Here is a 26,509-nt window from a genome sequence, read left to right on the forward strand (position 1 = left end):
TAAGTAATCCAAGACAGTAATCCCGAAGAAACCCACCATTAGCATTTCCTTCGCAGCTGTTTGCTCTGGGCTTCAACCGTCTCGCACAGTATCACTTTGAATGTCGCTACCAGTACGGGAGAGGGAAAATCACCACCCACCACAGGTCACGGCCATAATTCACTTCTGTGCAACATGAGCCTTTGTAGAAAAGGCCCCCAAAAATCCCAGGGAGAGAAATTTCACGGCCAGGTTGAGTGAAGAGTTCACTCTTATGAGTTCAATCAATACAGTTTACAGAGGGACGATGAGATCTGGAAATCACGGGTCAGCATCAAAGGGCGAAACACGCAACGAAAGGCAGCTTCAGCTTTTACATGGCTTGTGGCTTTAGCAGTAGAAGAGAAACTACGCGACAGTTTCTCGCACCGCTAGTGTCTCTCTGCTGAAAATCGTCTTCAGGTTTCCTGGTTTTCCAGTTTACGTTTCTTTCCTCTTTCAAGGCACGTGTGTAGAAACCTTTGATTGCAACAGCCAGAACCAAGTGCTCAGACCACCTCCGTGACATTCAGTGATTTCGGCATACAGTGAAACGATGAGTTGTGACACTAACTCTTTTCTAATCTTCAGAGAACCCTAATGCAAGGAACATAGCCCCCCCACCCCCTCATCAACCACTGAATTACAACAGGTAGCCCCTTTGCATAGCCTGTTAGCAGACAGACACTGTTACAGCTGAAGGTCCCCACTCTTCAACTTAGAAAAGGCTCAGCACAAAATCAAGGTGCTCTCTGGAGAGACCTGGGATGTTCCATGGAGCCTCGGTGCGTTTTGGTGCTGATCTGCAAGCTGTGGGAGTGGGGCCCTGCTTCTAAGGCACCTTTGAAAAAATAAAAAGGAGTCTTTTTTTAAAAAAATAATGCAACAATCAGCACAAGAGAACAGCTCTTAAACACAACCCTGCTTCCTTGTGCTTCGTTCCCGCTTCACGCAACCCCACCTTCACTCTGCTCCCAGCAGGACTGAAGAAGCAGGTCTGGCCAGCAACAGCTTTTAAGCGAAGGGGGTGAACACTTGTTCAGTGAGACAGAAGAGCCAGCTGGGTGTCTGTCTCCCTAGTAATTAAAGTCTCCATGCATACTCTGAGCTCTGCTAGCCTGAAAAAAAACCGCAGTCCCCTGGGCCCTGCAGGATCCCACCCCTGCAGTGCAAGGGTTCAGAAAAACCTTCAGGTCTCAACAAAAACAGAAACCGAACATACAAACAAAAACCCCCCCAAAAAATAAAAAGGGAAAAAAAAAAAGGCAGTGCTGAAGATGATCCCCAATACGACGAGTGTCCCTGATTTCAACAGCCTTCAGCACAGGCCAAGGAAGTGCAAATTGCTGTGGTCAGAGCTGGTGGCAAAGCACTCACCAGAAGGAACTCAGTTCTCAGCTCTGGCTGAGAGCTGTAAATCACTTAAACCAGCTCCGAGGGTGTCAGTGCCCGAGGCTTTCATATGGTCATGGGAGGGAAAAGCAGGGTGTCTGTACAGGTGGTGCCCTGGTGCACTGACAAAAAGCAGTACTCCGAAACGTGCATCTCCCTCGGAGCCTGAGAAAATCAGGAAGGAGTTTCCTGACAGAAGACACACATTGCGACAGGCTTTATGCAAAGAAAAATCGACTGTTTGTCAGCCCCGCTGTGACCATCTCAGCACCGCAGGAGATTGCATGAACAAATATGCAGAGCAAATATAATACATGGCTTATATCTAATGACGCACACAAAAAGCGTACTAGTCTGAGGATAAAGGAGGCCTTGAATCATATCCTATTATGCTGCACCCTAGTTTAATCTGGTATTAAATATACTGCTTATGATATACAAACTAGTTTAAAAAGTTATTAAAATGTTACAACAACAACAAAAGTAATAAGTCAATTCAAGTCTTAAGCATTACATTGCAAGAAATATTTTGTTTTTAGGAAGCTTCAGACAATGTTTAAACAGCGTGGTAACTTTCTACCACCGTTAGCAAGTGTCAGCAAATTTAAGGCCATAATGTCATCATGCAATTATATTCATTCATCTTTATTTCACCAAAAAACACCCCAAACACCCCCCTCCACCCCACCCCCCTCCAAAAAAAAAACAACAACAGGTGTTGCTGTGCTGAGGCAAAAAGTCACTACCACATACAGGAGTCAGGATATCTAAAGCCAGTGGTTTTTGCAGATGCCACCTGTGTAGCTCTCACCCTATGCAGAGAGCTCACTGGCAAGTTCTGGCAAACTGTCCCAACTCAAAGTCTCCTTTGAGACTAAATGAAATAATGACATTCACTGAATCCAGACTTTGTTGTTCAACACTTGCTCTGCACACAGAGATGTCTGTTTTGGTCACTATAAGGAAAAAAAAAAAGATATTGTCTCCATTAAAAAAACAAAATCTAATGCAAAGCGTAAACTTGTACAATTTTAGCAGCATTTTCCAGTCCTTCATAAAGTAAAACCAGGAATGAATTAAAAGGAATGTTTTCATCCACCTCATTTAAAATATCGAAATATTATGGGCTGCAATTGCTGATGCATCACAGTTGTAATCGGTAAAATTTGGGTCCAGCAATTAACTCAACATGGGGAGCACTGCAGTAAAGAGCAGATTCAACATTTTCTGGCAAAGTAAATATTTACAACTCTTATGTACAGCTTCTGGACTTACAAAACAACGGAGAGCTAGAAAGTTGTGTAAAGTCAAGTCTGGAATTTAAAAAAAAAAACCCCAACAAACCACCACTTGTCCAACCAATCTGGAGACGCTTTGGCATGCCAAAAGAGGCTTCCCCCCCCCCCCCCCCCCCCCCCACCCCGTTCATTGCAACTGTTATAAAACCAGCAGATATGAAGCATCGGTGAGGCCAGATGTCCCGGGCAACACAGGCAAGGTCTCTCTCGTGTCTGTGATGTTAGCTGTTCGGCGAGCCAATATCCACTGTGATCTTTGTGTACAGAGGGTACTTGTCAGTTCTTAACACCTTGTACGACAGCGTGTTTAAGCCGTCAGAGCCCATTGTCTCCCTTGTGTGAGCAATTCGGTCAAACCTGCGGGCCAATAAAAAAAAAAAAAGGGGGCGAGGAAAAAAAAAGATGTTTAAACAACGCAAAGCTCGCATGACGTTTTATCGCCTCTCAGGCGGCATCTCCGGTGTTTTAAGAACAACGGGATTATCAGTACGGGTCCCACCAACTCGCGGACTTGGGCAGCCTTGAGCAGGGGGCAAAGGCATCTCCGTGAGGACAATCTCCACCCAGGAACTAGCGGCCAAGCTTCTGAATCACGCAGCTCCTTCCCCAGCCCTGCACTAGAGCACAGGTTTGGCACGCCACAGACAAGCTGGAAACAATCGCTCCGTGCTTAATTTGCTGCGTTTACGGAAAAAACCACCCCCCCCCCCCAACGAAAACAAAAACAAAACCAGAAAAATCCAAAAAACTCCAAAAAGGCAAGAGGCACTTGGGCCGTGGAGAAGCCCTGGGGAAGAGACCGGCACCCCGGTGGTCAGCCGGGGAGGGGAAGGGAGGGGAGGACAGGCAGGCGGCCAGGCCCCAGGGTGCGAAGCGAGGGGAGTGGGGGGCGGCGGCCCCAGCACCCCCCCGGTACCGGGTCGCGGCGGGTCGGACGCACCTCTCCGGGTTGGGCTCGTTCTTGCGGTCCCGGGAATGCCGGATCATCCTGCACTTCCCAATGACGGCGTCTGGACGGGATATCCCCATGCCCTTGAACACCAGCCTGCGGAACCAAGCACAGCAGACACCCGTGACAGGGGACAGGCGTGGGATGCTCTGACACACCTTCCACAGACAACCACTGGTTTGTGGGGGGGGCGTTACTCCCTTTTTTTTCTAGGCTTGCTAACAGCGGAAGTGGGGAAAGCCAGTCCCTCTCCATGCGGGCACGTCAGCGTGGGGAAAAGACACGTTCCCCCTGCCCACACATCAGGATCTGCTAAACCACCACACCCTCACCTGCGCCGCCAGCTCCTCAAACGCCCAGCGCATTAACCTCGCCCCAGGCTGCAGACTGGGATTTGAACACGAGGCAACTAAATTCTCAACCTGTCTGGAAAGGAGCCAGGGGAGAGTTCGTTCTTCCGCATGTGAAAGCTGCAGTGCTGGAAGGAGCTGGAGTGAATGGCAGCGCGGGGAGGGGACACGCACACACAGTCAGAGCCACGACGGTCCCAGCTGGGACCCGCCGGCCAAGGGGCAGCCCATCTTTCTTTACGTGCTTTCTGCAAGGCACCTGCAGTTCCTGGACACCAGTGCTGGAAAAGTATCTGGTGTCTTCCTCTTCACATGTCCCTTTTCATTTCTGCGTAGCGCCTTCTGCTCCTCAGAGCCTGAGTGCCCCAAAAAGAGAGGACCACCACCTTGCTCTGAATGCCCTGCCCCACTGGAGGGCTGTCTCTTGCGCGGTGCATTAAACATGAGTGCTGAACCTCAGGAAGGTGCAAGCACTTCTAGGAACACCTCTGCTGAAGCCCAGAAGAGCTTGGAAAGCCCAGAGAAAAGACAACACAGAGTGCTTTTGCCATGGAGAAACATGAAGAGGGTTCCCAGATCTGAGCTCCCCATGGTGACTTCTCACAGCAACCGCCCTGGGGACATGCAGCCATGAGGCAGCACAACCCCACACGCACCCTCTGCCCCAGGCACGGGTGGTCCCAGCCTCCACTGTGCGAACGCCTCCCTGCTCATCTCCCACAGTTCTGAGCCGCGCTTGGCTTCCTTCCAAGCAGGCAGTGACGGCTCACAGCGTTACTTGGAGCCGCTCACAGCCCGACAGATGAGGCTCTCCTGGGAACAAAGAGATCCACCACCAAGCCGCAGACCCAGGCAAGCCTCACTGGGCTGGGTGGGTCAAAGTCCTCTTGGCCCCACCACACACCCTGAATCCCCCTCCTTCAGCTAGTGCTAGCAGACGCAGGAGCACGCTGCTCCAACCTGCGCACTGGTGTGGGTGCTTGCAAGGCTGCACGGTGAACGAACGATGCGCATGCGGGGCAGGTGTGGGATTTTCCCAGCTGGACCCGCTCCCCAGCACACCCTGGGAGCTGCGAAACGGGGTGCAGCACCCAGCAGGAGCACGCTTTCGCTGAGCCAGCAGATCGCCCACGTGCCACCTCTGTCCCCGAGACAGCGGGGAGGCTCCCGCTCTTGGGGTGGAAAGAGACCCTGTGTCCTGCCAGACCCAGGCGAGAGCAGCAGGTCTGTGCTCATCCCTGCCCCGGAGGCACTCCAGGTGCCAGGGGGGTATTTATTTACCTGTTATAAATGTCGTCATCTTCACCACCCCAGCCCCAGTAATTGTTTGGGAACCCGTTGATCTTTGTGAACTGCTCTTTGCTCAAGGCAGACACGCCTCCGAAATACTGATTGTAAGGCAACCTGGAAGCAGGGAGAAAAGGCCATTAGAGAAGGAGAGGTGGTAGCCAAGGAGCAGCCTGCCCACCCGAAAAGAGCTTGCCACTGCCCTTCACTCCAGCCCACGGCGAGCCAGCGCCTGCCTGAAGGTGCCTCCCTGCAGCAGGGAGCAGCACACGTTTTGGTCCCCTGGACTCGGACAAGGCAGAAGGAGCTGGTGGGCTCGGTCCCAAATAGAGCTGGGAAGATTTTTTGCAACTGCCAACAACGGCAACCTTTCACCAAGAAGTACGCTGTCCTCAGAAGACAGGCCGGTGAGATGCACATCACCTCGCCAAAGGACAGACGGGTGACATGCATGCTCCGGCAGCACCAAGAGCTCAGCGAGGCATCCGAAGTGCCACGGAGCCTTTTCTTTCCGCAGCTCTGCTGCTTGCCTCCATGCTCCCCAGTGGCCCAAAGGAAAGCTTGGAGCCCAAAACCAAGCTGGCAGTGTGACCCTGCCCACACAAAGCCAGCCAGCTCCCGCTCGAAACAGGGGACGATTCACCAGGGGATCGGGGACAGATGAAATTCATACCCCCAGTGCCAGGAGAGTGCCCACGCAGGGATCTCCAGGACCTACCACAGACCTTGTCTTTGCTTCAACAAGCAGAAGAAACCCCTGGGGCCTGCATTTCTGCTCTAAGCTTCACCAAGCTGCAAGAAAAAACGGCAGCTGCTGCGGTGCTGGAGACAGTCCTGCTCCGAGAAGGGCTTTGGGTCTGGAGTGGAGGTGTGCAGAGGTCCTGCCACTGCTTTACCTGCAGCAGCTTGCTGGACCCAAATGTATAACGAAAGGCATTTCGTTTTGTGTTGTGCTCAGATAGCAGGGCAGGTCCCTCAGTAGCCTGAAATCAAACAGCCAAAAATATTCCATTTTGCTCTTAAAATAGCATCTGATGCAGTCTTTTTAAAGCTGCACATAATTCTCGCTGGGTGAGAGTGTCTCACTTTTCAGACTGGGTGGAAACACTAGCTGTCTTCCAGCCTGAAACTCAAGAAGGGATACACGGGCATCTGCAGAAGGACAGGCTCTTAGTTTTTCCCCGCCCTACGTTTCACTTTCCAGAAGCCGTGAATTTTAATAAACTGCTCAGCTGTGTTTCTCCCCCTTGCTCCCCTCCAGCCGATCCCGATCCCTGCAGGGACGCGCACGCCAAGACAGGCTTTTGCCAGAGACATTTTCCCATGCTTTCAATGGTGGGTGGGGATGTGTAACGCCGCGCCTGGCCCGCTACGCTAACGGCGGTATTAGGAACAAAATGCCCCTCCAAAAGGCGTCTCACCGAAATCCAAATTTGTCCATGGATACAGAGAGGTGCCGTGGCTGGCTGTAACATTTGTAGGTGTTCCTGTCATCCATTGGGATGAGGTCTACGTCACTAAACACAAAGCAATCATAGTCATACTCTTTCAAAGCCTCTGCGAATCCTATATTCAGCAGTTTAGCACGGTTAAATTCTTCTTCTCCGTCCTAATTCAAAAACAAATAAAAACAGTTAAGTGACTTAAATTTAGCAGTTGACATCAGCAGTTTCTTACCTGTCGCTGTAGGCCAGTGTCACCGCACCGGGTTGGTGTGCCTGCGATGGACTGAGCTCGAGCCCGAGCACCCCCCGCGCTGCACCCACAGGCTGCCAGCAGCAAGCCCCCCGGAATGCTGCCCGCGGGACGATGGCATCCCAGCCAGCGGCAAACTGCAGGGCAACTGGAGCGGCCGAGGAAAGCCTGGACCTGGTTCAGCTCCCCTCTCTCTGGGGGAGGCTCCCAGAGGTCAGGTCTGATGCTGAGAGGTCCCCCCATCCCATCCCACGCACAGGCATTTCGGGATTGAATCCTGCGAGAAAGTTTAGCGACTGCCAGGGCAAGCAGCTGAGGCTCGCTGGAGCAGTGGAGAATGGCAAAGAGAGACGAGCTCCTCTGGAAGAAGGGACCCTTGCTACAGGGAGAAACCTCATCAGTGCTTTAGCTTACAGCCAGGACAGGGGCCATGGACCAAAACCTCTCCGTGGCTAGGGTTTCGGCGCCCCCAGCTCTGCCACAACACGGCTGCGGCAGACCCGACGTGCAAAGCGCGGGGTGGCACCATGTCTGCCGCTCGCCCCGTCTCCTGCACCAAGCCCTGGGCAGCCGTACACACACAGGAGCAGGACGCTCCCCAGGCCCGGGAAAGGACGCTGCTAGTTCGGCGCATGGCCGTGACACACAGCCCTGTTCACGGCAGGCCGGTGCGACTGCGTCCTGCAAGGGCTACAGCTTGTGTGCTGGCACTGCTACGGTGCACGGCCCCGTCTGTGCGTGGCCCGCCATCCATCCCGGGGGTCTCGCCGGGAAAACGAAGCCAGGAGGGCTGTCACCATGATGGGAAGGACCCAAAAAGAGCTGATGTCGCAGCAGGGCACATTATCCCCAAGCAGGCCCAAGGGATGAAGGGACCTGCAGAGAGCAGGGCAGGAAACTCTCTGCCCTCCTTCCTGAGCAACGAGGCGCTTGAGGAGACATCGGTTTGGCCTCTTTCAGGCAGAAATGTTTCAAAAGCACACGAGGCTTTGAGCACAAGTACAGGCTCGCAAATTGCTCGAGTACTTTTGAGAAACAATGGGATCATACCCATAAACCCGAGAATACCGGTGGTCTTAGAGTATGGATTTCCAGTCCAGTACCCAACTTTGCAGCAGCAGCAGCTTCAAACCCAGACCCTGTGCAGGGGAACAGAGCAGGTGGAAGGGAACCCAGAGGGCATCGCTGAAGGAGACTGAAGCTTTTTGCCAGCCTGGAAACCAAGACTGCCAAATCCTTTCTCTTCTACCACATTCCATCTTTCCCCCTGCACACCCTCGGAGCAGTGTCGAGCCAAAGGACTCCCCCGCTGTGCAAGGCATCCCCCTGCCCTGCGGTACCCGCACCCGGCGTGGGACACGAATGAAGGACGGATAAAATACTGTGCCCAAGGAACAGCAACTTAAAACATCACCTCCTCCCAAATGGTTTTGCCTGGTTAATAAATAATCAGTTTGGAAACTGTTTAATCCAGACTGGTTAATAGATCTGCAGCTGGAGAGCCAACACAGGTTCTTTAAACAGCCACAAATACCTTTCAAATGAAGGTTTTAACACGCAAGTGTCAAATCAAGGTTTTCAAAAGCATTCAACACCTGCCTCAGGCGTAAATGACTTCACAGAGAGGAGTTAGCTTTCGTGGAGGAGGATCTGAGCAAATTCTCAGCATCCTGACCTGAAACAAAAGGGTTCATGCAATAACTAAGGTGGTGGGAAGATGATCACCATCATGCATAACCAAGAGCAGCGAAAACTTCAGGGCAGAAAATGAAGGCAAGTGGAACAAAGCGGCGGGGGAGAGGGAGTGGCTGAGACTGTGGGATCAGAGGTTTTCTTCCCCCTCCCCTGGCAAAGGGGCTGGCCAGCCCCAGCTGCTGAGTGCTCCTCAGGTCCCACGGCTCCAAACCCACGCCTGGCTCCATAGTCCCAAGGGGGACTTTTCCCAGGGTGCTGGTGCAAAGTGCTCACACCTCGAAGCCCCTGCTGGGTCCAGTATAGGAGAGTGTCCTGGTTCCACACCCTTTGGCTGCTCTTTTTGTAGTGGAATTTCAAAGCAAAGGGCACTTCACACCTATTTTATCACCAGCAGAGGCTCAGCAGTAATAAACCCACACCTTCAGGTAGCCTCTGTCTCCTCTGGGTGACACTTTTGGATTAACAATGCTATGAAGAGCTGTTTTTAAACCTTTCCCAGAACACCCCAAAGCAGAGCGCAGTGACCGGACCCAGAGCGCGTGAGACCTCTCCTGTCGCCTCGCCCACCAGACGCTGGCAGAGCCCGCACCGGGCCCCGTGCGTGGAGAGGTACCAGACACACAGCAAACTCTTCCCGTGGGCACCACCGCTCTCCTCCCAAACGGCCACACAGCTTCACGCTGTGGGAGCCAAGAGACGTGGGGGGAGGGGAATCACAACCTAAAAAGGAAACAAAAACCGCTCTCCAAGCTGTTTTTTAGTAACTTTACAGCAGACAGGTAGCTCATGCAGCAAACCTTGCAATGCTGTTAACCATCTTTGAGGGCAGGAGGCTGGTTTTCTGTCCCAGGCGGTATGCAGGGCTTTACAGCGTGTTATCGGAGGAGAAAACAACTGACAAGAGGCTTTGCTTTTCGAAGAAAGCTGTGTTTCTTTACCTAAGGCAATGTGGAAGCACCAGCGTGCCTGCAGTATCTGAGATTCAAATCTCTCAAAACTCAGAAATGTGCTGCAGGCTTCCATGTTTGACTGATTCCCAACTCTTTGAAAGAGAGAAAAAAACCAAACCAGAGTTGTGAAATCTCTTTCCTGTGCTGCTGTCCCTTCCAGGTCAGTGCAGGGCACAGTACCACAGGCAACCTTCCAGAGAATAGGTAAAGCAGAACTGGAGAAACCTCTAGCCTTCACCCCTGCTTGGCAGCACCTCATCTCACGGAGGCTCCCTGTTGTTTGCCACAAGGAAATGGATCAGTTTGGACTTGCCTGGACAGAGGAGCATCATCCTGAAGAGCTAGGCAGCACACAGGGGACTGCTGCTTTGACAATGCAGCCAAGCTCTAGACGTAGCCTCCAAGCTCACTTCCTAGGCTTTCAACCACGAAAGACGTAGTCCAAGCACGTTTTTGCTGGTTTTTTTCCCTGATAATTTTTTCCCCCCTGTGTTCTGTTGTCCTTGAAACTTAACCCATGTCTGAGTTCAGTGCTGGTACCCAGCAGGTGTTTCTGGCTCCTGTTTTAGTCCCTACGTCTCTCTCAGCACCTCCAAGTCCATCCCCATTCCCTGGTCCATGAGAGACTGGCTGATGGGGGACAACCTGCTGCCTCAGTCCTTCAGGGTCTGACGCCGACTCCTTCTCACACCTGGAGATGATCAGCCCGAGCGAAAAAACAGCCAGGCTTTTTACTTCCCACCCTTTACCTTTGCTGAATCTGGTTTGCTCAGCCAGACCCACCAACGGATGCTGCCTTTTTTTAGTGCCAGACAGATAAACCTGGGGTTTTTGGAACTGTCACTTAAGCTGAAGGGCTTGCAAACCAGCAAGAAGACATCTGTTCCAGTTTTATCCTCCCACTTCGATGTAGGAGGCAGCTCTGTGATGCCTCCTGCAGACAGCACAGCAGTGCAGAGGACCCGTGACTGCGTCTCTCTCACCCAGACACTAAACTCGCCAGGTCTCAGGGAGGTAATGGTGAGGATATGTGTTTCTGGCCAGCTAGGAGAGAGCCATCACCTCCAATGGGAGGTTGCCAGGTAAGTCTGTGACCCCCCAAGAAAGCCTGAACCACACGCACAACGTCCATGTGAAAGTCCATGCTGCAGTGGACTTCAGCAGGTAGGAACAGATCTCCAGGGCCATACAGACAGGCCACACAGGAGACACTTCATCGCTTTTTTCTGTCAGAGGGTGTTTTGAGGCCTCAGCACCATGGCACTGGGCAGCAGGAGAGAGCAGCCACAGGGGAAACTCGCCTCCTGCACCACTGCGGGGGTAAGCAGGAGCCGAGCACAATAAATTCCCTCCTTTGCCCAGATACCTGGGGGTCCTGACACCCCCCTGCAAAATAACATGAATAAGTGTGATGCCCCAACCACTCCGCACTCACACGCACACACACTCCGGAAAATTGCTGCCGAGGATGTTGCAAGTAACACCAGGGGCCAGTGGAAAAACGGTTGAGCAACGGCACAGTTTTCAGGGAATTTGCTAAGCCTCCCCTTTTCCAACCTTCAGCCTGGCTGCACGGGCATTTGCACAGGCTGAACTGCAGCAAGAAAACTCGTTTCTAGACCTGAGCACCCAGGCGGCAACGGCTGAAGGTGCCGGAGAGCCCGTGGGTAACGGCGGGAGCAAGTGGGACGGAAGGAGATGCCACAGATTCACCGCTGCCTTCTCACTTGCTGAAGCCAAGCTTGCACGGCGCTGGACGGGCGCTACAGAAAGCGCGCCCAGCCACACGTCCTCATCTAGGATTTATCTGGAAAAGCCTACAAGTGCTACTCCACGCATCAGGTTTGGGTTTTGCTTGGAGGGGTGTGTGGGGCGTGAAGCATAGTATGTATTTTCCACTGGCTCCTGTTACACACTGGACATTTTACAAACATCATCCCCCTGACTTCAGCCAAGTCCTAGTCTGAGGCAGCATTCAGGCACGCAAGAACAGCATGGTGGAGACACAACGGACTCGTGACGGAAACACATTGCGCTGAAAGGAAGAAGTTTGACATTACCAGTGCAGCAGTAGCAGGGCTCAGCGCTCCTCTTTCTTTCTATGAGATGCAGAGCACAGAAGAGCACGTAGGCAGCGTGTAAGAACCAGATCACACAGTAATTCTCCTTGCTTCAGTGACTGCTTTGCTATAGACAGGATTAACAAGTAAAGGTAATATTTCCCCACTAGAAGGAAAAATAAAATAAAAAAAGGAGGGCAGATGCAAAGGGAAGGACAGACAAGAAAAAGAGAAAAGCAATTGTCAAGACAGCAGAGAAATAAGACCATTTTGCTCCTGTACATCTGGCAGAATTAATACATTTTATGCAACTCTCTCTATTCAGTATTCCCACTCACCCTCAAGAGACACATCCAGTGGGTTTACTACCACTGACAACTCTGCCTCTTCCAGACACAGCTTGTTTGAGGCACGCAGAAGGAGCATGTTTATTTTACGAATCAAGTGGTCTTACTTGCTAACCCACATCTGACTGCTGGATGTGTCCAGGACATATACAGCCTGTGTACTAGATGTCACCCCCAGGCCAACTCTGCTCAAGGAACGCGTCTGAAAAAAGCATTTGCTTCAATAACATTTGTGAGGGTTAACTGCAGAGCACACAGACAGCCCCACATCCCTAGCACTGGAGGACAGGACTGGAGCAGAGGAGGAGCCAGCAATGCAGGGCAATGCAAGCCAGCATGCACCGTCGCAGAAGCAGTGGGAACTCCGACCGGGCTGCGGACACTGCCTGCCTTTCCGGGCGCCGGCACAGCTCCACGCGATCGGGCCCCTCGCTGTCCTTACCCTCGCACACCACTGACGGGGAAACACCAGCCCCAGCTGCACCGACGGCTCTTTGCGATGGAGATGGCTGCTCGCCCACAGCCCGGACCGTGGGCAGGCAGCTCTCCCCGTGCCACCGCAGAGCTGGCCGCCAGGCTACGGCTGGCTGGGAAAGCAGCAGCCCCCACCGCAGGACCGCAGCTGGAAGCCACATTGCACCCTCGCTTCCGAGCCACGCTCAGAAAAGGGAGGCGTGCTGCTCTGCCACCTTCACCCACCTGCACCCCTGGGACCGGCGGGGATCGTGGCTCGAGCAACCTTACGGCACCAGCAGCTTGCGCGGGCAAACACTGCATGTGCAAGGAAATGCGGCCCGAAGGATGAAGGGCTGGGGCTGGCCCCGCGCTGCTGGACCGCAGCGGCACCAGCTGCTCTTTGCATTGCATAGGAAGGGTCGCCTTACAGGGCATAATTTCAGGGAGCAGTGTGCCAGCCCGCAGGCTGCAGAAACGCCTTGTGCCCTTGGCAACGTGGCCGCAGGCCACAGGCACAGCTGGCCGCAGACACCGGAGCACCTCGGCTGCTGTGCCTGGGAGCTAATTCCCCACAAATTAATTTTGCCCAGATGTCTGGCACCCTGGAAATGAGCAAAGTAAGAGAAATAGTAGTAAGGGAGCATTGGTTTCCTCTCTAGATAGAAAAAGGTCTCCCCTTACTTTCAATTCTACAAGGAAATCTATCGCTTGGGCGACCATTTTAAATACTCATGGTGTTTGATACACCCAAACACATCACCTGATCTGCAGATTTAAGGAGTTGCATTTAAAGAAGCATGTTATTTCATCTCAGTTTTTACAAGCTGAGAAAACAGGATATAAATACATATCCAAGACAGAAACTGCGCCGTCAGATTGTCCAGCCAGCGGTCTCCACTGGGGCTCTCAGAACTGCATCTGCCCTCTCACGCTGCACCCCATCAAATGCCTACACATTTTAAGCTTTTCCAAGTGTGGAAAACACCCGCTCATTTAACCACCACTATGGTATATATGAAGACAGCTTGCTTTGAGCGGAATATCCTTTTTTTTTTCCTAAAGACAGGTCTAAAGCCACCAGACATCAAGAAAAAAGAACAAGAAGAAATCCCCTGTCACTACCAGTTTATTCTCCGTCCTATGCACCTGAAGACAATCACTCACCCGCTCACTGCCACAGCTTTGCCTTCTCCATCCTGACACTCTGTGCACTATTACCAACATGAACAGAAGTTGCTCAAGCAAGTACGTTAAATCCTACAGCTTTATGGCACACCCAGTGCCAGATTAGGCATTAATGCTGCCTTGTCACTTAAAGATCTCTATGCAATTCCCGCAGCAGTTGCGAAAATGGAACATTTGGAAAGACCTATTAGATTGGACTGTGCTAGTAGAGATTTTATTCCTCCTCACCAAGTGGTTTCTTTAAGCAGAAGCTCTTTAGAGTGAACCGTGTCTGACCAGAGGAGGGGACTCCAGCTTTTCAATCAAAATCATCGCAGCAAAATTGCTCACGTTCCTTTTCACTTTTTTTTTTTTGGTGCTACAGCCTTCCCTCGCCTCCCCTCCCCCCCTTTAAACAACCTTATCCCTTCCCACCAGCCCACTGCCATTCAGCATAAAGCAACAACTCCTCTGTTTTAGGGGGCACAGGCAGTGTCATGACTGTGTTGTAAAGCTCTGTGTCTTTAGCATCTTACCTGGTTGACAACATACACTCCATAATCTAGCTGCTGCCTTTGGAGAATTGGGTGCAGGTAATACAGCCAGTACTTCAGGTGCTCCTCTCGGTTCCTGAATGGTATGATTATTGCTACTTTCTGAAGTGCTACACAGTCCTTCGGAGCAAAACGACCTCCTGCTTTGACCTCTGGGTTTGCTCTTGCCACTTCTTCCAGGTTCACGGGCTGGGAAAACTCCACGCGTAGTGCACCGACTGGAAGAGAGGAACAGCACAAAGCGAGTTAGCACACACTATCTACTTCTCTCAGCACGCACCCTTTACATGTTTGGTTTCTGTTTTGTTTTTTTAAAAGCAGAGGGTTGGATCCAGACAAAATCCCAGTGGTGCACGGAATCGTTGAAGCTTGGACCAGTCATGCCCAAAGCAACCGCACAACACTATTCAGAGCAAACCCGCAAACCCTGTAGCCTGTTGATACCAGATCCTGACCGAGTCGATGAGGCCAAACAAGTCTTGAAAATCCTCGTGTCTGCGTGGCAAACCAACAGCTGCGGTCCCACTGGCACGTGCGCCATGAAACCAGCCTGGAGATGAGCGCTGCCCTCTGCGCTCTCACTCACCTTGCACAGCATGAGAGTCGGGCGCTTCAAAAATAGTCCTGCTCTCTACCGATGTAATTACTTCTGCCAAGGCTAGCCACATGCAAAGTGAACAAAAACCCCTTTCTTGCTTTTTTTTTCTTATAGATACTTTCAGTGTTCTGGAGGCACACCCATTATTTATTAGAAGTCCTGTATTAGAAACGCTAAAAGCAGCATATCCAGATTTGCATGCAGGTTGGCAATTCCTGCACATGGTTTCAGCAGCGGCAGGTTTTGAAACCACCGAAGCAGTCTGTGCCAAAACTGGTGTGTAAAACCAAGAAGCCCCCCTGGCAGCACAGAGCTGCCTCTGACCTGCTTGAGGCCGAGCTCAGGGAGAGAGCGCAGCGACAGCCCCGGGCACTGACACGGCCGACGAGACCCACTCTGCGAGACTTCGGCTCACACGTCTGCACGAGTGCTCTTCGCTCGCCAGGGATCCTCTGCTCTGCCGTGCCGGCCCTGAAGTGGTCACTCCCATGGAGCTGCACCTGGGTGTGGGGCTCAGCACAGCATCGCTGACCATGACCCTTTCGCAGATGCCCTCCCTTCACATCCAGGCTGGCCCCTCTGCACTATTTTGCTTCCAGCTGCTCCAGCCCTGATGAACAGGTTTGCTGCAAAGACCTAACGAGCGCAGTAGCCTCCCACAGAAGGACCTCTCTTGCTGTCGCTTTCTGCTCCCAGCAGTGGCGAGCTAAGAAACTGGGCTGTGCCGGCACGCTCAGCTCCCACTAACACCTCTGCAGCGAGCGGGGATGCTGCAGCCCCCACGCATAAAGCAGAAGGTCTTCACCACAAGCACTAGGCTGGGGAACACTCCTTAAAGATTTGGCTGCTGTACCCCCCGCCCCTGCTTCCCCCCGGGTGCAAACACACGCACCCACTCGCACACGCGTCTTACAGCCACCGTCTCCCCTTTGCGTCAGCAGAAGAGACCCCCAGGCTCCTCCAAGGGGAGGCACAGTGCACGCTTCTGCATGCACATGCGGCAGCAGGCACGCTGCACTTATAGAGCCCCTTGAGAAGGGGGCACAAGGGGTTTTTAGAGCTATAAAAATCTAAAATGAGGGCTGCGAGTGGCCCTTGCAATCAGCCCTGTGCGTACCCCAACAGGTGACTACTAAAAACACAGAAATAATGCTCCAGCCTCACAACTCCTTGCCCGGTTATTTGTCTAGCAGAAGTTCCTTCGGTTTGGTTGTGCTGCTCCACAAACCTGTCCTCACTCAGGATGGAGACGGCAAGGAGACCGGCCCAACAGGCAGAGGTGCTCAGCGTACCCCCGAGGCAGCAAGGAAGCTTTGCTGCCTGATCTGCTGCCCGCAGAGCGGAGGCTGGACCTTGCAGACACCGGCATCACGGTCAGGGTGCAAAGGGATCCCCGGATCTCTGCGTTTTGCACAGGTTACACGGGCGAGCTTGCGCCTTTCCCTCTTGCACAGGGAGAAGGCAGTCATATCCCAGGCCCCAGGCACCGGGATCCGCCTGTCCATGCCCCCAGCAGTCCTGCCGTTCCCAGTTGCACCCCTGATGTCCCTGCCCAGTTGCCCCACAGCACACGCCGGTCCCGCAGATGCTCGCCCTGTGGCCCCATGGCCGGGGCTGACGCCTCTCTGTCCGAAAAACAGCTTGCAGTGAGAGCTGCAGTGGGAGGAAGAGGCAAGAATGGCAGGAACTGGGGCAGGAAGGAACACGCAGCAGCACGACCAGGACTGGGGCTCGGCAGCAGCAGGATCGGGGGCCATGCACGTCCACCCTGTGCCGTGGAACAGGCGGAAGGCAGGCAGCAGAGCGGCGAGGCCAGCGGGGATGGGAGGGGGACAGAGTGCATCGTTTCCTCCAAATTCGGTGATCGCCTCCCCGCTGCTCTCCCAGAACAGCCTCTGGCCTCGACCCACCTCCATGCCCGCTCCCCCCTGCCCAACCCTCTGTGCCCCAGCGTCACGTCCGCTGGGAGACTGGGGCTCGCAGATGGGACGATGCTACTTTTGTGCTTTTAAAGCAGCAGAAGGCGTTGCTCGGGGCACGGTGCAGCCAGCCGGTCACGGCCAGCAAGCGGGACCGTGCTGGGGATGGGTGAGCAGGGATGTTTAATCTCCGACCCGCCCGGCAGGATGCCGCGGGAAGCAGCAGGGCGGAAGCAGCACGCCCCTTCGAGGGGCCCTGCCAGCCCGACCCACCGAGCAAACCCTCCCCGCTCCCAAGAAACAACGGTGAGCCCCACCAGCCCGGGGGATGCTTTCTGGTTTAACCAACAAACGCTCTTTTAATGTCTCACACTCGCTCACGCGGAGTAAGGGAGGAGGAAACGCAAGTTTGCCACTCAGGCGAATTTACAGGGAAAATCCCCCACTGGTGGCCTGTGAGCTCCAGCTGGGCAAGGACAGCCGCAAGCGTCTGGGCACCGCGAGCGGGCTTTCTGCAGGATGGCACCCACCAGCCCCCCGGGCCAAACGTAGACCTCTCGCCCCGCCAGCCCCTGCCCTTGATCGCCTTCAGGAGGCTGGAACATCAGCAAGAAAAAGACGGGAGGGCAGAACACACTCGTGGTAAAAAATAGCTGTGGAAGACAGAGGTTTAGCAGTTTCAGAGTCTTGAAGGACCCTGCTGAGAAATTATCTGTACTGCTCTGAACCTCCAGTTAATCCGGTCAGTTTTACAGGCAGAACACCTTCTTGCAAACGCTGCCCCAAGGGACGCAGCCAGCATGCAGGTCAGTGAGGAGACCCCAGGCACCAAAGCAGCTGCTTCTGAGACAGGCTGGATGCAGACTGCCCGGTGAATACGTTCACTGGCGTCAGTAAGAATACAAAAATGTACAAAATCTGAATAGGCTGTTTCAAATACGGAACAGCTAAAACAAACGAGACGTCGTAAAGCCATGCGGCTGGCAAAAAGCAGCAGCAACACACCACCCGCTGCAAGTCAAGGCTCTCGGTTCACTTCCCAAGCAGGACAAGGCTAAAGCCAAATCTGCAAACACAGCCTTTCCAACCGGTGACCAAAGTCACGGTTGCAGTTGCTAATTTTAAATTGTTTTGACTGAAATTTGACTACCTGGATAGCCAGCAGCCCCAAGGCTGCTGTCTGCCAAGGATGCTGATGCAGGACACAACTTGCCGACGCCAAGAAAGCGTGTGGTGTTTTCTGCGAGTGCTGGCCTGTGGGCCAAAACTGTATCCCTATCTGTGTTTACTGGGTAAACTTTCCGGCCTGATTCACTCCATCTCAGTCCCTTCTGCTTCTGTTCGAGGTGACTGCCTGACATCAGAGCCACTGTATATGGAGCCCCAGCTAAAACCAGACAGGCATGACACAGCCACGTGGACTCGCAGCTCCGGTCACCCACGCAGCCCAGGATTTGTAGGCAGACACCTCTGGAGTTCAGAGTTACAAAGCTCCAGAAAGTTACAAAGCTTCACAAGCCTCTACTGTACATTCCTAGGAAAAGAAAACCCCAAAAACACGAATAAGCAACTGCCGGAAGCTTGTGAAAGACCCAAAAGCACAGCATCACCTCCAGACACCTCAGAGATTGTAAAAGGAGGTTTTAGGCAGTAGGGCAGGAGACAGACACACACACAAAAACGCAAGCCAGCCCCCCCCTCCCACTCCCACCTCCGACACCCAGAGGCATTTCTGCTCAGAGGGAAGGTGCACAGGAAAAGGTTGTGCCAGCAGTGCAGACGATGCCGGGGCCGTCGCGGTGCACACAAACAGGAAGCAGCTCCTCACATGAAGCAGAGAACAGGCTCGCAGAGGAGCCGACGGCGGCCTCAGGAACTGGGCCCACAGCCCCGGCCATCTGCTCGTGCTCCGCTTCCCGACGGCCACGCTTGCCACAGCAGCTAAACCTCTTGGCACGCGTCCTCCCTGCTGCTCATCCTGCTGACTCGAACAAGAGGGCCCTTGAACGAAAAGCCCAGAATCCACTTGGCCTGATGCTATAATAAATCTAGAGGCTGCTCCAGCCTCCCTGGACCACAGATAGTAGAAGCGTTGAGAAAACTGAAGCAGCAATGCCCCGCAGAGCATCCCTGGCGGGCTGCAAACGGGACGGTGCCACGCTCCACCCGAGCGAGCAGTAGCAGGCGATGCCACATAGGGAAACAGCCCCAAATGGCAGCCCCGGGGAGGGGTCAGGTGGGATGGGGTAGGGGGGAACCCCTTCCCCAGAAGGGCAGTGCAGCCCCAGCAGAAGGAGATGGGAAGGAGGGCAGCTGGGTGCATGGGCAGGTTTGGAGAGGCGATCCAGCAGACTGGATTGCGCTCCCAAGCACTTCACCGGGAAAAATGGCAAAATTCACCTGCGTGCTTTAAGCCAGGTGCGAATCTCAGATATTTAACTTAGTGAGAATGAAAGCAAAAGGAGTAAAATGGAGGCTGGAAAAAATCTCTCCCCAAACAGAGCAGAAAAGAACGTTTCCATTGCCCTGGCCGAGAGCCGGGCGCTGCTCTCTAGCCGCCGAGCCACGTGCACACCCGTACTGCCATGCTCAGACAAACCGCACGCAAAAGGAAAGCTGGAAAAGAGAAGTAGAACTCGTAGAAAGGAAAAGAAAAAGAAAAAAAAACCGAGGCACCTCTCTGCAGGGGCCCAGCAGAAAAGGGAAGCACCCATCAGCCACACCAAGTCTGCCCTGGCTGGGAAAAACAAATCCAGCTCCACCTTGGGAAATGTGGGGGCAAGTCCCCCCACCCCGGGCTGTGGAGCAGGGGTCGCCCCAGCCCCCAGCCCCACGTGGCAGCTCCAGGGCAGGCAGGTCGCTGCATCCCACAGCTCAGCAAAGCAAGCGTTTGCTATTAAAATCAGCTAAACTTCAGAGATGTGCCAGTGCCTACGCAGGCGGCACCAGCCAGGCTCGAACTCGGGTTCAGCCCCGGGAGGCGGGGACAGGATCAGTGGAAGGGACAGCCCCAATGCCCCTTGCCCAGCTGGGTCCTCCAAGCAGCCCGCTGTCCTGGCAGGCGACCCACCGGCCAAGACGTGGACATCTCCGTCTCCTTGCAAACTGGCTGGCAGCCGCTGCCCCTTTCTGCCTGCAGCTCTCACTCCCCCACAAGTGTTTTAAACAAAAAAACATCCTTGGGTCTGGCTAGAAATATCCACGTTAGGGAAAAAAAGCCTTCCCAAGGACTGGGGTACATTTTCTTTGGCTGGCCTACACTTGCAAAGTTGCATTCCCACCGCCCCCCACCCCCCCAAGATGTCAGCTACGCTGTTGCAAGGCTTGAGCCTGCTACACCAGCACATGCCCGGTCCTGGCCAGGCTGACACAGTGCGTGGCATCTGCAACTGCAGACCCCAAAGGGAAGCAGGATGAAAAAAAATGAGGATGCATCACATGCGCTGGCAACGCTGGTTCTGCACGACGGCAGGTTTGCACGACTGAGGGACTACAGCCAGAGAAAAAAATTTCTTAGTCCAACTCCAAACACTGCCTGTTCCAACACAAACTCTCCCACTAGCACACAGAGTCTTCAAAAAAAAAATAAAAAGATTGCCATTTCCACGAGAAGGTGCTTTTGCGAGAGAAGCAAAGTCCTTATCAGTGGCTCGAATCCAGCACACACTCACTGACGCGGCTTTGAACTGTCTCCCTTTGAGGCAGGCAATCTGCATGCGATTAGCCCTGCTCGCTGCCGCCCTGAAATTGAATTCCAGGCCCCCAAACAGCAAACTCAAACCAGACAAATAGAGAGGCCCAGATCAGAAAAAGGCTGAGCTGCCCCCCACCAGGAAGCCGGACGGGATGGGCGGACAGGAGCTCTCCTGGGCTGAGCAGCATCCCAGCGACGCGGCTCTGCCAGGAGCAGACCCAAATCGCAAGGCAGCCCCCAGTCCTGCTGCCCCATCCCACCCATCCCACCCCACCCCACTCCACCCCACCCCATCCCACCCATCCCATCGCCGGTGGCTGCACCCGGATGCCAGCGCTGCCCGGGGCTGGGGCGCGCTCCCCTGAAAGCAGGGGCGAGGGCCAGCTGCCAGGCAGGGCGGACGTGCATCTGTCTGGCCGAAACCCAGCCAGGGTTTGTGCACCCCCAAAAGCACGGGGTGCCACCAGCAGCGGGGAGCGCTGGAGGCGAGGACACGAGCAGGGCATCGCGTGCCTGGGGAAATGGCTGCCCAAACCCCGCTGCTCCCGAGCACGCAGGTTTGCAGAAAGCTGTCCCGTGAAGTCCTTACAGGGCCATTTCCAGCTCCAGCACGACGCGTTTGCAGGTAAGTGCCCTCAAAGTGGATCCAGTGACACCCGGCCTGGGGACCGGTGGTCAGGGAGGTGACAAAAGCATCCCTGTTTCAGACAAACATCTGCAGGGGCTTGGGGACTGCCCCGGGCTCCTGCAGCTCAGCTGCAGCCGGGAGGCAGCCAGAAAGGCTGTTTGCCTTGCCCTGGCATCACCGGCCACCACGGCCACTGCTTGCCCGTCCCGAGGTGCTAACCCACTCCTGGCTCACCACACACCTCTCCCTGATGGGCACGAAGGAAAACGCTGTCCTGGTGGGGACGGGCTGAGCAGAGAGACCTCCTCCAGCCCAGAGAGACAGGGACACTGCCACTGCTCCATCCACATCCCAGAAAACCCCACATCTTTGGCCCCACCACCACTGTGGACTGGTCGGCTCTGTCCCCAAGAACTCTGCAACCAGAACACCTCCCGCACCGCAGACAAGGGTGTGCAGGAGGGAGGGAGGGGAACAGCAGCTGCAGGGTGCTGGCTGGCAAGGAGGGTCCATCGGCGAGGAGAGGAGGTGAGCGGTGGAGTCCAGTAGCCTAGTGCCTTGGGCTCGCTCCTGAGGCCACCAGACCCAGAGCTGAGGACCGTGCACCCCTCTGGGGTGGGCCCTCAACACAGCGACAGTGTCCTGCATCTGCTGAGCGAAGCCAGACTAAGCAGCTCCACATCAGAGGAGGAAAGCTGAGAGCTTAACCGAATTCCGCATCCAAGTGCGGTTCGGGAAGCTGGAAGCCTCTGTCTCTTTCCAAACACAAACTTGGCCCACTTTGCAAAGAAACTAGCTGTTGCTTCAGATCCACACTGGCAGAGAAACAAGCACGTTATAAAACACTAACTAGATGCACGAGACGGAACACTTTGCTTTTCTCCCCAGCTCAGCCCATCTGTTGTGACGTGTCCCTTAAACAGCTGCTCTCCAGGAAGGCACCCTACCTTTCCGAGTTACTTTGCAACGCAAATTGATAGTCCTTGACCTTTGCTTTGATGAGGTAAGAGGATGCTAGGGATGCTCTCACCATACAGGCAGCTCCCTGCCCACCAAGAAAGCCTGCGCTTCAGAGGTACGAAGTGCTCCCGACCACACGGGTAGCTGTGGAGCTGTCGGTGGTGTTGCCACGATCGTGCATCTGCTCCCTGCCAAACGTCTTAAACATATTCTCTGGAGAAGTTTAACTCAGTTTCTCAACCTCTCTTTTGAGGCCAAGAAAGCCTAACTTTGAGCAAGCTGGTCCACGTGTTAGCTCCCCCTCCCCCAGCCCTCTCTGTCCTCTTCCCTTTGAGTTTCTCTTTTATTTTTTCGAAACCAGGCAGTGGAGGGGCACAGTACAACCCCAGCTTGTGGCCGGGAGCAAAGTCATGCCCGTAGCACCGGGGCTGGGGGGGAAAGGCAGGAGGGAGCAGAGACAGTGGCTGTATTGGAAACGTTCAAAAAAAGCAACAAAAAAAGCAAAGCAGATAATGGCAAGTTCAGATGAGAGGAGGGGGAGATGCTGCCTGTAAAGCACGTGCTTTCTCCACCGCTTGGCATCATAAGCAACCCCACAGATTCAGAGCACCCCAGTTTCTGGGGCAGAAACCCCCACAGGGAGACAAGAGCCCATGACCGCAGGTGGGCAACGCGACAGGAGCCAGACCCCAGGCACGCCAAACCTACCAAACCACTCCGGCACAGTCACCACCAGAAATCTTCTTTTCAGCACCTCTTAGGTTGTCACTGTCTCGCCCCAAATTACATGACACTAGGGTTCTGCCAGTGCGAAAGCACCCTCTACCCTTGCCCACGCAACGTCCACACGTACAGGGGCCTCCAAAGAGGTTATCTGAGCATTCACTGATCCCTCAGGCAGCACAGAACATCCAAAAACTTCCGTAATACAGGCACTAAGCATCGCCAACGATTGGACAGGCTACCTCTGCCTCCTCCGAACAAACCTCAGAGCATCAGAACACTCTCATCACTTATCTTCAGCATCTAAGTTTAGATTGACTGCTTGCACTGACCGCACGGGCATCCGAAGCGGTGCATTGAAGAGCAAGCCCACGCCATCGGTCCTTCCCCCTCCAACCGAGCGACGGCTGCTCACCCACAAGCTGGTTGAAGGAGCTTCTTTCTCTCAATCCTCGCTCTTTGAAACACACCTCGCTAACAGCGGGAAGCACCGGTTTCTATCCAGGACTCTGGTACCTCGAAGAAACAGTCGATTTTCCTGCATGCCGAAGATCTCCCAGCAAACAGCCGTTTGGAAACTGTATTCCTTTTTAAACATTAGTAAAAAACGAGTACATCTCTGGGGGTTTGTGCCTTGGACAGTTCACCGGTTCATATGTTTACCCTAGATTTTTTTGTTTTGTCGATATCCCTTAATTATTAGGGTTTGGGGATGTCAGCTTTCTGAACTTAAACCCGGTGGGTGAAAAGCTATTGAGCCAGACACCTGACTGCATGCAGCATGTTTAGCACCCTTGGGTCATCTTTGTCCTGAGATGCTCACAGGGCTGACAGTAAGAACACATCTTTTCCATCTGCCATTCCTTACCAGCCGCACCTGGTATCGAAACCTGGGTCAAAAAGGGCTAAAGGAGACAGCTGTATGCCAAAATAACCTCCATAAACAACACGTGCTCTCGATCGGGCAGGACTTGAAAACGACATCCCTGAGATACAGCTAAGCCTGTCATGAGATTCTGCTTTGCAGACTTCTGGCACCGTAAGATAAGCGTTGCTATAAGATGAGCTCTTTTGGATCGGGATCTTTGTACCAAAGAACCTGCCCGCTTCCGCATTCCCTCCTAAAAACAGCAGGCACGTAACCACCCCACCACCAAAACACAAAGACCTCATGGAAAAGGCAGAAGAAAAGCACTCAACTGTTTTGAAAGCGCTTAGGCCAACATATGCGCTATTTCTACAGAGCAACCTTTTAACTTTTTTTTTTTTTTTTAAATATTGTTCTGCAGCTCCTAAAGTACATAACATTTTGTGGAATGGACACCTCTGGAATATATTTGGATTTATTTGCTTTGGGGCTTCTCAGAGGCTGAAATTTCACTGTGGCAAGCAGGCTCTACTTCTCGACACCACATTTAAGATACTTGTTGGCATGCGGCTCTAAACTGGAGTGTAAATCCGAAATGCTTATATCACCTTGTAGTAAGAGAATTTCATAGCTGTTAAGGACTTTGAATTCAAAGTTGAATTATGGTATTATTTCCGCAGCCCTGATTTATGCTTTTAAATCATAAATAGAGGCAAGTGAACCATAAAAGCATTTTAAATTTGTCAGCTTCTTGTGGAGATGAAACCTCATTCAGCTAACGCATTTGCTGCAGAGCAAGACAGCAGGGATTGTGAACTACTCTCTCTAAACATCGCCGGAAAGCAAACTCAGGGCCTCTGGAACGCGTACCTGGCTACTTGACCGTTCAACAGGCCCGAGCAGCTCGGTCACACACATCCTGCGTGATTCATCACGTGCTTCCCAACGACGGAGGGGGTGGGAAGGAGGGGGGCAGAAAATTTTTTTAAAAAAGAGTATGAGGAGCGTTTCAACAAATTTAGGTTTACGCTGAGGGAACGGGGCAGTTGGAGCTACCTGTTCTCATCAGAGCACTTCTCCACGGCTATGGGAAGGTGGGAATCACAGGAAGGTCCTTGCTGGTTCCTGCTTCTTATGCTCATATCAATAAGGAGCTTTATGCACAAAAAAGATTTTTTTTTTTTTAATACTGGGTGGGTAAATTAAGCGTCAGAAGTGCATGTGGAGTGAACACCTCTCCATCCCCAACACTGGCCTTAGAGATACGCGAGATGTTGATCAGGGCAGCTCTGACCAACATCTGAGGCACGGACAGGATTGTTTTACAAATGCTGTTTGCTACCAAAACCTGTAAAGAGCAGGAAAAGAAAAAAGTAAATGCCCATCAGGTTTCTCGCCTGTAACTGGCTACAGACCTCGAAGCTGTGACGGTACCAGCCTGCACCCAACTGCACCACCCCACAAGTACGGACAGTAACACAGCTAGAAACCGTCCGGCTGCCGCACGGTAAGGAGGCAACCCGGCCCCGTGGCTCTCCGAACATCTGTGGCCACTTCCAACAGCCTCATCATTAGACGGATTCCGCAAATTGCACTGAAGATACCACAAAGACGGAATAAAATGTTTCAACTGATCCTTCAGTGACTAAGTCTGATAACGCTCTGAATCTCGGGGACTCTAAGAGCATTTCTCTCAACTCCAGGCATTGCAGGGCACATGACTCACTCCTGAGAGGATCAGGGTAAGTGGAGACCACTCAGAGCCAAGCCACGCTCACGGCAGGCTCCCACCTCCACCCGGTGAGGACAGGCTCGCACGGCCACTTTCGACTTAAGAGTGATCTGGGGCAAAAAAAAAAAAAAAAAAAGAAAAAAAAGTGAAAGATACGAATCAAACACGGCAACAGAAAAAAACACAGCACAGTTCCTTTTGGCGACCTCAAAACCGCCTTCCTGAAATAACAAACCAGACATTTGTTATTCAGATGCATCGATCCATCGGCAGCTGACCAGCCAGCACCGAGAGAAAACACCCGTCTCCGCGTCGGTTTCGCAAACCGAAAACCACAGGCAGCTCTTCGGAAGTCTCTCCCCCCGCCGGGACCGCCGGCACCGGAGCTGCCCCCGCCGAGGCGGCCGGCGCAGGGGGGGTGGTCCCCGGCTTCCAGCCCCTGCAGACCCCGCGGACGGCTGGCTGGCGGCTGGGACGTCACGGCAGGAACGGCGGGGAGCCCGCGCCACAGCGGGGTCTGCCGGAGGAGCAGCGGCCACCGGCAGCGCGTCGGGCGAGACCCTGTGCGGGGAGGGAGAAACCCGCGGGTCCGCACGGCGGCGAAGCCGGCAGCCCGCCCGCGCCGGCCCCCGCGGCGTTGCGCAAGGCCAGCCTTTCGGGTAGGCTTCCCGGGGGAAGTTGCCCAACCGCCCCGGCCCCGGCGCGACGGGGCTCCGCTCCCCGGGTACCCGCGCCTGCCCCCGCAGCCCCCCCAGCGCCCGGCGACGCTCCCGCACCCCCCTCCGCCGGGCGCTGCCGGGCTGCCGTCACACCCCCCACCCGGGGACGGCGGGACCCGCGCCGCGGAGCCCCCCCCCACCCCCCCCCCGAGCTCCGACTCACCGAGCAGCGGTGAGGGCTCGGGGCAGCGGCCCGACGGCGGCGAGGCGGGCGGGGGCCGGGGCCGGGCGGCGGTGGGCGGCGGGCGGGAGAGCGTCAGCGAGCGGTTGGCGGGCGGCGGGCGGCGCGGCGGCGGCTCGGGGCTGCCCGGCGGCCTCAGGGCGCTGCCGGCCATGTAGTAGAGCAGGGTGGCCGAGAGGTGCAGCGCGCAGAAGGCGACGAGGAGGCGGCAGGCCCGCTGCAGCGAGGTGCCGGGCAACGACGGCTCCTTCATGCCGCTGCCTGCGCTGGCG

General features: G+C 54.2%; 1 protein-coding gene across 1 annotated transcript; it reads right to left on the reverse strand.

The window, feature by feature from the left end:
• Positions 1 to 2,835: 2,835 nt before the first annotated feature.
• Positions 2,836 to 26,509, reverse strand: B4GALT1 (beta-1,4-galactosyltransferase 1). Its single transcript, XM_075447213.1, has 6 exons — positions 26,220 to 26,509; positions 14,198 to 14,433; positions 6,716 to 6,903; positions 5,289 to 5,411; positions 3,649 to 3,753; positions 2,836 to 3,065 (listed from the first exon to the last, which is right to left on the reverse strand). The coding sequence occupies exons 1-6, from the start codon at positions 26,488 to 26,490 to the stop codon at positions 2,930 to 2,932; spliced, it is 1,059 nt and encodes a 352-aa protein (XP_075303328.1). The 5' UTR covers positions 26,491 to 26,509; the 3' UTR covers positions 2,836 to 2,929.

This window comes from Opisthocomus hoazin, chromosome Z (genome assembly GCF_030867145.1).
Source record: "Opisthocomus hoazin isolate bOpiHoa1 chromosome Z, bOpiHoa1.hap1, whole genome shotgun sequence".
NCBI lineage: Eukaryota > Metazoa > Chordata > Aves > Opisthocomiformes > Opisthocomidae > Opisthocomus > Opisthocomus hoazin.

What these genes read in the sequence shown, in the direction of transcription:
- B4GALT1 (XM_075447213.1), bottom strand. Translation starts at nt 26,490, where the DNA reads ATGAAGGAGCCGTCGTTGCCCGGCACCTCGCTGCAGCGGGCCTGCCGC. An exon ending in CGAGCCCTCACCGCTGCTCG is followed by an intron (nt 14,434 to 26,219) that starts GTGAGTCGGAGC and finishes CCTCTCTTCCAG; the next exon opens with TCGGTGCACTACGCGTGGAG. An exon ending in GAGTGTATGTTGTCAACCAG is followed by an intron (nt 6,904 to 14,197) that starts GTAAGATGCTAA and finishes TTTTTGAATTAG; the next exon opens with GACGGAGAAGAAGAATTTAA.